Source organism: Xyrauchen texanus, chromosome 24 (assembly GCF_025860055.1).
Source record: "Xyrauchen texanus isolate HMW12.3.18 chromosome 24, RBS_HiC_50CHRs, whole genome shotgun sequence".
Lineage (NCBI taxonomy): Eukaryota > Metazoa > Chordata > Actinopteri > Cypriniformes > Catostomidae > Xyrauchen > Xyrauchen texanus.
In genome coordinates this window covers 4,124,126-4,136,985 of record NC_068299.1, presented here as the reverse complement: position 1 = coordinate 4,136,985, position 12,860 = coordinate 4,124,126, and the positions used below count along the sequence as shown (strand labels likewise).

General features: G+C 38.7%; 1 protein-coding gene across 1 annotated transcript in view; it reads right to left on the bottom strand.

Annotated features, from left to right (window-relative positions):
* LOC127618239 (arginyl-tRNA--protein transferase 1) overlaps positions 1 to 12,860 on the bottom strand; it is a 112,176-nt gene that overhangs the window by 59,969 nt on the left and 39,347 nt on the right. The window contains 2 exon segments of the mRNA XM_052090592.1: positions 4,525 to 4,653; positions 12,227 to 12,355. Coding sequence (XP_051946552.1) covers positions 4,525 to 4,653; positions 12,227 to 12,355 — 258 coding nt within the window.

Genomic DNA, 12,860 nt, shown 5'->3' with positions numbered 1-12,860 from the left:
TTGTTCACAAATGGAAATATCCTTTAGGCCCACATGGAACTGACCTGCTTACATTTTAAATTAGAGGGGAAAAAAAAGTCAAATGTTCATGTGCCAGTTTAACAAAATAATTTCGCCAAGTTTTTCGACTTCTGTTCAAATTATAGCTGGCAAACACTATACAGTGAACACCAAGAGCTGCACGATTAATCGAAAACGTAATCAACATTACATTTATATTTATTCATTTGGCAGATTAATTAATCGTGTCTACTCCCGTTGCGTCATAGGTTTCTAATTTTAGTGGGTTTTGGCAGCGGTTGAGAATTCTTGCCAATCCCAGACATGTCCATTGAGCAATGAAAATGTAATGGGAGACACTTAAATTAGTCAATAGTCCTGAAAAACTATCATAACGCCCAGGTTTTAAAAAGTCTGATGCAATTAATACATGCTTGCTTTATGTTTGCAGGGGAATTAAAAAATGAGCACTGAAGAAAATAAGCTTTAGAACAAGCACGAGAAGCATAGTCGGTAATTTTAAATTATTTTGGATTCTTTTCGCCTTAACGGTATTCAAAGCGCTTTACACTGTGACTCATTCACCCATTCATACACCAGCCCACCATTGGGAGCAACTTGGGGTTCAGTGTCTTGCCCAAGGACCCTTCGGCATGTGGAGTTGTGTGGGCCAGGATTCGAACCACCAACCCTGCGATTAGTGGCTGACCCGCTCTACCAACTGAGCCACAGCCGCCCCTAACTGACTTTAAAATGTAGCATGAAGTTGAGCAAATGTATTTAATGTAACTTCTATAAATTGACATGAATAATAGCGATAATAATATCAAGAAAAAAGAAAATCGTGCAGTCCAACGAACTCTTTACAATGACTTTATATAGACCCCTGTTTTTCACATTTCCTGCTTTCTTTCTGAGTGGAATTTCGGTCTCGACCATAATGCTCGCTGAGGCTGTTCTACTGCAAACATACGCTCACCTTCTACACTACAAATATAAATAGCGCTCTGTTATGGCACCAGGAAAGAATCTGGCGAGAGCGAGTCAGCTCTGACAACTTTTTATTATTTATTAAATTTCCACATTTTGCGAGCTGGAGAATTTCTTCATTTGCTGTTGGCAGAGTCGGGACAGTTTCCAGGCCTGAGGGGGACAAAGGCCTCTCTCAGGTTACTGAGAATGTCAAGTAGCTCCACATCCTGTTCACACTTAATGTCTGTCTACTTCTCTGCTAACTCCTCATCCTAAAAGTGAATGAGTGATTAAGGCCAGAAACATACAGTACTCTTCGCAATTACACAAACCATACCAAGCACACGGCCCCATAGTTAACAAGCATTCTTGCGTTCCTATGGCAGTAAACAAGGTACCTTGGTATTCAAGGGGGTGATAAAGTTATATTCAAATGTCTGTGCCATAAAACTGAATGTGTTATTATTCAGGTAGCTAGCTATAAATATGAAGACTACAAAGGAGAGTGTGCAGTAGTGTTTACTAAACTATTCCTCTACCACGATAGTAATTAAAGTCACATTGAATTGCCTTGATGAGATTCGCTGTTTTCCTACTGAAACAGGAATTGAGGCTTGTCATATTTGTAAAAATAACCAACAGGCTTTAGTTTAAAGTAAGACGCGCACACCACTTTCCACCTTGAGAAAACTTGAGAAGCGATCTCAATACCGGCCAGCTTTTCAAAAGTTTTGAGAACCAAGTGATCTAACGGTCAACACTGCAACATAACCAGCCCACAAGCGCACACAGCACATCGCGGTCTTTGCTTACGATGAGACGGGAGCCGTTTTGCCAATAGAGATGGATGAGAAACAAGTGAGTAAAAACTATATATCCATTTTTCTTAATCACACCAAACATAATGAATAAAGAACTCTTACTCAAACTATACATCCCAAGAAATCTCCAGCTGCACAAAAAATATAAATAAACTCCAGCCACATGTCCTCGCAGCACAAACACAAATTCTGCAATATCCATCCTTTTTCGAACTGTAAACATTCAAGAGAGCGGGCATGCTAACAGGGCAGTTTGGAGATAGGGAAGAGGGTTTGGGGAGGGAAGCAATATAAAATAAACCTTATCACCATGCTGTTTGCTAATGGTTGCAATAGTTCATGTGATTGACAGGTGGCTGGAGGGGAGGGGATGAAACCCGTCAGCAGAGAAGATACTTTTTTGCAAATGGGGGGGGGGGGTATTGTCTTTGATTAAAAATTTAAGTTGCTTTAAATTTGCTTTTAAGTTTACTTTTTGCTCATGTCATCTTGGATAGTAACACCTAGTGGTAGGGTGGCAGCATCATTGAAAATCAATAGTTTTCAGTTACAGTTGCCATTGTAGTGATTCACTATTCACAATCTGCCATGATTAACTTAATCCAAGAGTGAAAGTGTCCAATAACAAGACAGTTAATGAGATTAAGCTAGAAGTATTCAGCTGGTCATGTGATTCTAAAATAACAGCCCTTATGAGGGGACCCTCTCTGTGTAAAATAAAACAGCTTTTATAAGGTTACTGATCTGACTCGAGTCCTCATCTCATGTGAATTCTCATGATTTTATACATGTTTCAAAATTAATTTCTTAGGGAGTAAAACTTTTTTAATGGGTACTCTAGTACTCTAACCCTACAAAAAGAAAAAACGGGTACTTGATTACAACAAGTATGCACGCACGTGAACTTTATATTTTGTTTTATTCACAAACGTTAGCAAGAACAGTTTTAAAAGAAGCTAACTTCAACAAACTATTGGAGAAATGTTTTTTATGTATATGCATTAATAAAAAATATATATAATAAATAAATAAATAAAAATATTTAAAAACAACAGTAAAAACACTCACCAACAGCTTACAAAGAAACCAATAGCATTAGGGCATGAGTCTACATAAAGTCTATCACATTTTTATAGTTTGAAATGTCTATCACATTTTAAAACAAGTGGTATAAGTTATCCTTTTATAAAATAAGCTCTATCAGTGTTTAGAGATTTAATACACATACTGGTCTGATCCGCTCCCAAGTTTCTTGAACCGCTTCATCCGCTGGTTTGCCTGACTCCAACAAGAACCAAATACCAACAGAGTACAATTCAATAAGGATCAGAATATCACAAGTATTTCTATACTTGGCTTTGCTTTATAAAGCTCCTCGACAACACATACACCACACCACCCCACCACACCAAGTAGACTCAATTGTACTGTAACTTCATGATTTAGTGTGAGATTCAGAAGGAAAGCACATTATAATTCAGCATTGCCCACAGCAAGCAAATGTACTCAAGTAGTATTTATAATAGTCAACTAGCTGGTGCAGGACGATTACTCGTGAACATCCCTACTTTTAGCATAACCACCGAAGCCTTTTGAAAAATAACTTCAAATAAATTTGATTTCCCTTGGCCTCCCTTTGTCCTCTCAACAGCATATTAAGATTGAATGGATGTCCAACAAACTCCCACACTACACATGTTGCTTCTTTCATGACAAGTAACTGAGCTATATCTGTGTTTTAGAGAGCAGGGTGTGTGCAGCTGCCCAGCCCAGGCTAAAATTGAAATGGCATACAGTAAAAGAGTTTCCCTCGCTAACACTCGTCTTAATTCGCTCTCTACCAAAACACAGGAGAATTATTGGCCAATCCAGTCAATGCAAACATATCTGCTAATGGAAACCGCTCTAAATTTGTTCAGCAAGCACAAGATAACTATTAAAGTAGCTTTTCATCCTGTAATAGAAACGGACATACACAAATTATGACAGATTTACGCTTTTATCCAAAGCGACTTACAAAAGAGGAAAACATAAGTGAATCATCTTAAGGAGACATTTGTACGAAAAGTACAAAGTTTTACTAGCATCAGAATAGCATTCAAAACAGATTTAATTTTAGTGACTGTTCCTGGAAAAGATGTGTTTTGAGCCGTTTTTTGAGCTTCACGGATTGAGTTGGGAAGGTCATTCCACCAACTTGGTATGATGAAACTGAGAGTCCGGGAAAGTGTTTTGGTGCCTCTTTGTTTTGGTACAATTAGCCGACCACAGGCTTCAAAGACAGATACACAAAGCTACGGGTAATTTTAACCTGTGTGTGTTGTAATGAAATGTTATAGTATCTTGCTGATAGATTTCCAATGACTCACTAATCCCACACTGGTCTATTGCAGCCAGACTATTACTTAACTTGTCAAGGGGTCATCAATAATGCCGACTATAATTTGCACAAATCAATGTGGCAGATGCAGCTTAAGCTATGTGACTTTAAGCTATGATTCCATCAAGACAATCATATAACAAAACTGAACAAAAAAGTGCTCTTTAATTCTGCTTACCTTTTATTAAAAGTTTTGTGGGTGTAGATTCTGTGTCTATTAATAAGCGAATGCTTACAAGAGATTTACGTAATATGTGATTTGGTGAGTTAGCAAGCAAAATGCCAGGTCAATCGATTGAGGTGTTTCGTGCAGTCAGAGAATACAGTACATGACATGGTTTAATTCTGTACCTCGCTCTCCCCGCACTCGTACGGAGGGTCGCCGTGAACTGTCATCTGGTAGCGGGCGTACAGAGCCGCTGACTGCTTGTAGGATGCCAGGAAGACTGGGTCCTCAAATCTGACTGGCACTAGCCTCACCTTCAGAGTGATGGAGGGATGATTAGAAGGACGAAGGGAATGACAACATTTTGACATGGGAGGCGAAGACCAGTACAATAAATGAGGGAATGAGGAAAGATGTTAAGCAAATCCATGGACAGAAAGAAATGAGAGAGGAAGATTGGACAGAAGAGGGAAGGGTAATAAAAAGGAATGGAAAAGGGGAGTGGTTAACATGAAACCAACAATACATTTAAAACATCTGTAGTTTTGTTTGAGTTCAGTCTTTAGAACCTTTATTGAATATAAAGATCAAATAAATCGAATTACACCATCAAGCTGTCTTACAATTTGCTTGTATTTCACTTATGTATCTCTTAATCTTTCAGAATGGCTTTAAACCATTTGAAAATATTTTTTTGTAGAGATGCACAATATAATGTATATGTAATTATATTGTGAAAATATTTCCCACAAAGCACATTTTTCCTTCAAATGCTTCTACTTTCGCGATTGTTTGGAAATCAACATTATTCTCAGTGGTGATGATCATAAGATTCTCATTACAGTAAATCAGTATTGTATCAAATAACAATAATTGTATATGGTGTTTTTATTTTTATTTTTTTGCATGAATTAAAGGCAGAACAAGAAATAATCTTGATTATTGATTATCTTGATAATGATGTTTAAATCCCTAAATAATATAATAATATGTATATATAAACTCAGCAAAAGAAGCATCCCTTTTTCAGGACACTGTATCTTAAAGATAATTTTGTAAAAATCAAAATAAATACAGATCTTTATTTTAAAGTGTTTAAACAATGTTTTCCATGCTTGATCAATGAACCATAAACAACCTGTGGAACGGTTGTTAAGACACTAACATCTTACAGACGGTAGGCAATTAAGGTCACAGTTATAAAGATTTTGGACACTAAAGAGACCTTTCTACTGACTCTGAAAAACACCAAAAGAAAGATGCCCAGGGTCCCTGCTCATCTGCCTGAACTGCAGTTGTGAACTTCGCGGCTGTGGCTCAGGTGGTAGAGCGGGTCGGCCACTAATCGCAGGATTGGTGGTTCAATTCCCGGCCCACGTGACTCCACATTCCGAAGTGTCCTTGGGCAAGACACTGAACCCCAAGTTGCTCCCAATGGCAGGCTAGCGCCTTGCATGGCAGCTCTGCCGTCATTGGTGTGTGAATGTGTGTGTGAATGGTTGAATGAGACGCAGTGTGAAGTGCTTTGAATAACTCTAAGGATAAAAAGGCACTATATAAGTGAAGACCATTTACCATTTTTCGCTGGACCAAACAGGACTGGCAAAAAGTGCTATTCACTGACGAGTCATGGTTTTGTCTCACCAGGGGTGATGGTCGGACTCGTGTTTAATGTAGAAGGAGTGAGCGGTACACCGAGGCCTGTACTCTGGAGCGGGATCGATTTGGAGGTGGAGGGTCTGTCATGGTCTGGGACAGTGTGTCACAGCATCATCGGTCTGAGCTTGTTGTCACTGTAGGCAATCTCAACGCTGTGCGTTACAGGGAAGACATTCTCCTCCCTCATGTAGTACCCTTCCTGCAGGCTCATCATGACATGACCCTCCAGCATGATGCCACCAATGCCACCAGCCATACTGCTCGTTCTGTGCATGATTTCCTGCAAGACAGAAATGTCAGTGTTCTGCCATGGACAGCGAAGAGCCCGGATCTCAATCCCATTGATCACGCCTGGGACCTGTTGGATCGGTGGGTGAGTGCTAGGTCCATTCCTCCCAGAAATGTCTAGGAACTTGCAAGTGCCTTGGTGTAAGACTGGAGTAACATCTCACAGCAAGAACTGGCAAATCTGGTGCAGTCCATGAGGTTGAGATGCACTGCAGTACTTAATGCAGCTGGTGGCCACACCAGATACTGACTGTTACTTTTGATTTTGACACCCCCCCTTCTTCAGGGACACCTTATTCCATTTCTGTTAGTCACATGTCTGTGAAACTTGGTCAGTTTCTGTCTTAGTTGCTGAATCTTTTTAAGTTCATACAAATATTTACACATTAAGTTTGCTGAAAATAAAAGCAGTTGAAAGAGAGAGGACGTTTCTTTTTTTGCTGAGTTTATATACACACAGGCAGATTTTACACTTGGAATAATGTCCAGATTTTGCTCTTATGGAAAGAAATTGGTACTTTAATTCACCAAAGTGGCATTCAACTGATCACAATATATAATCAGGACATTAATAACATGAAAAATTACTTCAACTACTTCAAAGAGTTCTCATCAAATAATCCTCCACATGCAGCAATGACAGCTTTACAGATCCTTGGCATCCTAGCGGTCAGTTTGTCCAGATGCACAAGTGACATTTCACCCCACACTTCCTGTAGCACTTACCATAGATGTGACTGTCTTGTCACTTCTCACACATCTTACAGTCTAGCTGATGCCACAAAAGCTCAATGGGGTTAAGATCCATAACACTCTTTTCCAGTTATCTGTTGTCCAATGTCTGTTTCTTTGCCCACTCGAACCTTTTCTTTTTGTATTTCTGTTTCAAAAGTGTCTTTTTCTTTGCAATTCTTCCCATAAGTTCTCCTGAGTCTTCACTTTACTGTTGTACATGAAACTGGTGTTGAGCGGGTAGAATTCAATGAAGCTGTCAGCGGAGGACATTTGAGGCGTCTATTTCTCAAACTAGAGACTCTGATGTACTTATCCTCTTGTTTAGTTGCACATCTGGTCTTCCACATCTCTTTCTGTCCTTGTTAGAGACAGTTGTCCTTTGACTTTGAAGACTGTAGTTACACCTTTGTATGAAAGCTTTTTATGGCAATTTCAAGCATTATATAGCCTTCATTCCTCAAAAACATTATTGACCGACTTGTTTCTAGAGATAGCCGTTTCTTTTTGCCCTTTTTAACCTAATATTGACCTTACGACATGCCAGTCTATTGCTTACTGTGGCAACTCACAAACACAAAGACAATTTTAAGCTTCATTTAACAAACCAAATGGCTGATGGTCAAAAATTACTTTTTTCAAATAGTAATTGTGCTGTTTTTTACATCGGTAATGTCCTGACTATACTTTATGATCACCTGAATGACACTTTGGTGAATTAAAGTACCAATTTCCTTCAGAATACATTATTACAAACTTTTGGCTGCCAGAGTATGTATATATATATATATATATATATATATATATAAAATGTATATATATATTCATTCATTACGGTAAAGAGAATTGAAGCATATAAAGCTCTTGAGATTTAGAGAGCATACGGTTTTAGAAGGTTTAATGCATTAGAAGGAATACTGTAGTTTTAAGCAAAATGGCAGATCTACAATATTGGTTATCTGCTACAACATGAAAATAATTTGCTTTTAACAGGTCTCTATCAGACTATCCACTCTCAGAAAACAAGGCAGTTTAAGGTACAAGGGCCGTCACCAGGTTAATACCCTCAAGGGGATTTTTATACCTCTAGTTATAATGTATAACTTGTTTTGGTTACATAATTGTATGTGTACCTTTAAAGGTACATTTATGCTTTGTTACTCTGGGAACAAAAAAGCATACCTTTTTGTCGCTTAAAGGGTTTAAATACAGGTAATTACCCAAAACAAGGATACCACCCCAGTGACGGCTTTGTACCTTAAATGGTACATGCGTGACCTTCTCAATCATTAAGAATCACATTGACCCAGAATCTGTGTGCACAGAAGTAAAAGCTTTCTAATGATTTAATTTTTATGTTTCTATTCCAAACTATTGTTGAGATACAATCATTTGAAAAATGGCCATTATAAAAAACTTGTTTTTGAGAAGACGGACTTAAAAAGCATAAAAACGACATTTGGAACAATGTCATGATAACATTTTGAAAGCAGTAAAAAAAAAAGATCGCTTCTGATAAAATCTTTAGTTTTTCCAAACACAGCCCATTGCATCATCCCACTCATTTTGATAGAGCATGTCACATATACACAGTGCATCCCTACTTTCATTTCATGCTTCAGTGAATCTGTAAACTTATTTTCGGCTTCTTTAATAGTATCAATCGTTTGAGTTAGACAGGGGGAGAGAGACTGTGATGTTATTGAGTATGATGGAAAACAAATGCAGGGAGACAGATGGGCTGAAGGTGAGGATAGTGCACTAGGGGCGTAAAGTCCTGCTCAAGAGTATAATCACATTCCCAACACTAATACTGGCTGTTAATATGCCTGGCTGATGATGAACACATTTGACAAAGATTACATATTCAAGCCAAGACAGCAGGTGGGTGTGTTTTGAGCTAATGCCGCGTTTACACTACACGATTTTAAGCCCGAGGTTCTTGCCGACAGTTTTGTGGAGATCGCCGGATCCAGGCAGAGTCGACGGGGATTCGCAATAGTGAAATGTCTTAGAATGTGTTCACCCCTGTCGCGGATTCGTAGTGTAATTTGAAAATGCTAAGACTTCAGTGACAAGACAGAGAGTTTTGTAATATGAACGGTACCACGATCCGACGTCTTTGAAAGTCGTGTAGTGTGTAGGAGCCATAACAAGCACTGACACCACAACATATTCAAAATCACCCAATCTTAGCCTATATTACCCAATGAGCCCCAATTAAAGACAGTCTGAGGCAACAATAAGTGGCAGGCTATCCACTTCAAAGAACAGCCAAAGTTGAAAGAGTAAAAACAACTCTCAACATCTTTTGTCGCCCCATCATCATAGATCCTAACTGTATTTGTGCCACATAAAAAATGTCCCAACCACTTCAGTGAGTGAGCGTGTTGTGTGACCAATTTGCAAATCATTTTGACCTACTTTAAAAATAAAATAAAAAAAGTCTCAAAAGAGCCATTCGTTTGAAAATCACTGTAACGATGCTGAGGTGCATATTTGCTATTGCAACTAACCCACCAACTTAAAAAACACAATAGAAAGTTGTGTTGCCTATTTAATTCAGTATCCATTTACTATCCACAAAGTCTGACAAACTCTACCCACATGACCATGGTTGACAAAATGGTTGTTTATGACACGCCTGCCTAACAACACAAACATCTCAATGGTAACAACCTTCTTGATTTACACAGACACCTGTAGAAACATTGCCCACACAGAGAGGATGAGAATGTTTCCTTATTTCCATCCAATTTCTGCTGCTCGTCCCCTTTTAAGCACTTTATTCACAGTTTAATCCAAGCTTGTTTTCTTGGCTTAACGCTCTCCATTGTTTTTTCTTTCTGGTCCTTCTCTCAGAAAGTTCAGTTGTTTTTAGTTTCCTTCACCTTGCTGTATTTCACTGTCACTTTTAAAACACTGATCATGAAAAGAAAAATTCAACCAAAAAACCTGTGCTCTGTAATTGTTTACACAAAAAAACAAGACACAATTTTCTAAGGATCTTTACGCAGCTCTTGCCATACAATAACATTTCACAGTGACCATGTATACACACACTTAATAAGAAAACGGTTTATTTCAAGCTTTTTGCAGAAAGTGACGTTCTGAAACAGCATTTAAATGAGAACTATGACCCCATTTACACGCGGTTTTAAGATGCATCTTGGGTGATCTGGTCATGTGGTCAGGCGAGACACATCACGGTTTACACCTGGTTGATTAAATGCATCTCCTGTGACCACTTGTGAACGGATTTCAGGGGGAGGATCTCTGTTTTATGATGACATACATCAATCACTATACCAGCGTGTTAATGCATGACATTAAAATGCAACAAAGTAATAAAAGACAAAGCACAGAATAAAACAGCAAGCCGTTTCTCCCAGATGCATCTGAATTTTAGTCCAAGCACAAAGTTGTTCAAGTCTCTCATCTATGTTGATATCAAACACACTGAATAAGATCCGTGATGTTCCCGTTTTTGTGCATGTAAGCATGGATTAGGCGTTTTTTGTTTTTTTTTTCAATTTTAAGCTGCTCATAACCGGTAAAGTTTACACTCTGTTTTAGCGCAGTGGTTGATGGGCAGGTGAGATGAGTTGTCCCAGGACACATACAAGATGGATTAGCGTTAACACCTCAAGTGCAATGTGGTCACATGTGCTTTTGACCACATTCGTATGAGGTTTTGGTGATCCGATCACAAAACATTTTAGACACCATTTAGACCTGTATGATCGGATCACCAAAAATGCATCCTAATATAAGGTGTAAACAGGGTCTACGTCTTCCTTACACTGTTTAAAAGATTAAGAGAAAGCGGCTTAACACACCCAGGATTCTCCCGGAGAATGCTGCTTTTGTGGCCATGTAAACGCATTAGCGCAGTTCTTGTGCACAGTGTGTATGTGCGTGGAACAGAGCAGATAACTAACATCATAGCATGAAGCCCTACGTCATATCAATATAGCAGAAAGAATTCAACATTTCTGGGAGTACAGTGAAAGGGGAAAGAAAATACACTATAAAATATTCTCATTTATAAAGACCAATTAATAATATCGACTACTGTCCTTCAAGTGTGCACTCAAATACACTGTGGGAATCACTGCGTTTGAGATTAGAGGGAAACCCTACTATTGCAACGCAATTTCACTAGGAAACAAACACAGCAACAACTCTGGAACCAAGGGAGAATAAAATAGCCAAGTCTTCCTCGGATGCCATGTTTGTTATTTGTTATAAACACAGGTGTCGCAGGGAAATTACGTTGCTGTGGAGAAAGCTGCTTACTGACCGAGCCGTATGTTTACATGATTAAAGAGAAAGCAGCAAACACAGTCCATGTAAATGGGAATGCAGCTTTCCAGCCTTAAGCAGCTTTCTTGTACTAAATGGCTTTCTGGTGTTCACGTAAACAAGCTCAGTGACCACCTCTGTAAAATCCCAAAAATTCAAAATAAAAGTCCATCTGATTCATGCGCTATATTCCAAGCTAGATGCATACACTAGACGCAAATTTGGAATATAGTGCATGGACTACTTTTGTGATGTTTTTGTCCTTTTGGAGTTGTTGTATGGGATGAGATGCATAAAGATTCTTTAAAATTGTTCTTCTGTGTTCCAAGGAAAAATAACAGCAGAGAGGTTTGGAACAATATTAATCAATAATGATAGAATTTCCTATTTGGGAGAACTTTTCCTTCTAAGTCAGTGCATTGTGATTCTTTGCATCCAGTTTTAGGTGAACATGTTTTCATTTCTCTCTCATGTTCATTCAGATTTCCACCCACCCTGGACCCTTTCCCAACCCATATATCACCTACTTACTTCTATCGGATTCCTCTGCTCTTGGCGAACTTCTTGTATACACAAATAACTTCAAATGTAAGCTGATGTCACCATTAATGTCCCCATCCATGAAGTGTTTCTCAAGATATTATTTGGTTTGTGGACAAAAGAGGAAGCTGAAAACCAACTCAACTTAATCCAGCCTAAGCTGGTTTAAGATGGTCTTAGATGGTTTAAGTTGGTCTTCCAGCCTGACCAGCTGAACAGTGCCCAAGCCCCAAACCAGCCAACTGAGCAGCCAGACCAGGCGGTTTTAGCAGTTTTTTCTTCAACAGGTAGGCCATATAAAATGTGCTTGACAGCTAAGAGTCTGCCGTACTGCCTCAACCCCTGAGCTTTGTGTCCTCTAACCTGGCTCTCGGTAGCTTTTTCAGGTGGATCCTTGTGAATGGCCATCTGGTAGCGTTTGTACACTTGGTAAGAGGCGTCAAAGGAAGCTTTGAACTGTGGACTGGGTGGATTGGAGCGCACTAGCCTCACCTTCAACATGAGGATGATGAGCAGCAAAAGGGTTAAAGAGAAAAATGAGTTCTTCCAAGATACAAGTCAAAAGAACACAACGTAAATGTCACAGCATTTTAGAAGAATCTTACAAGGTTCCCACAAGTTTAAAACCAATGAATTTCCATGACTTCTCCAGTCATGTTTGATTGATGGATAAGGATTTTTAAAATTGATAGAGATTACACTCTATACTAACAGATGAAATATTGTAGAGCCAATTATCCCTAAAAAACATTGATTACAGATGTGTACAGGCAAACTGAATACATTTTTTTATAATTTTCATGACTTTTCCAGGCCTGGAAATCACAATTTAAAAATTGTCTGCCATTTCCAGGTTTTATATGACCGTGGGAACCCTGAAAATATCTTGGAGCAATATCTACGTTTTGCAAATGAATGGTTACTTAAAAGGGCACTTACACACTAGTTTATGCCAAGCAAAAGAAGTCTGCAAATCAACTGATTTCTAAAGTGGATG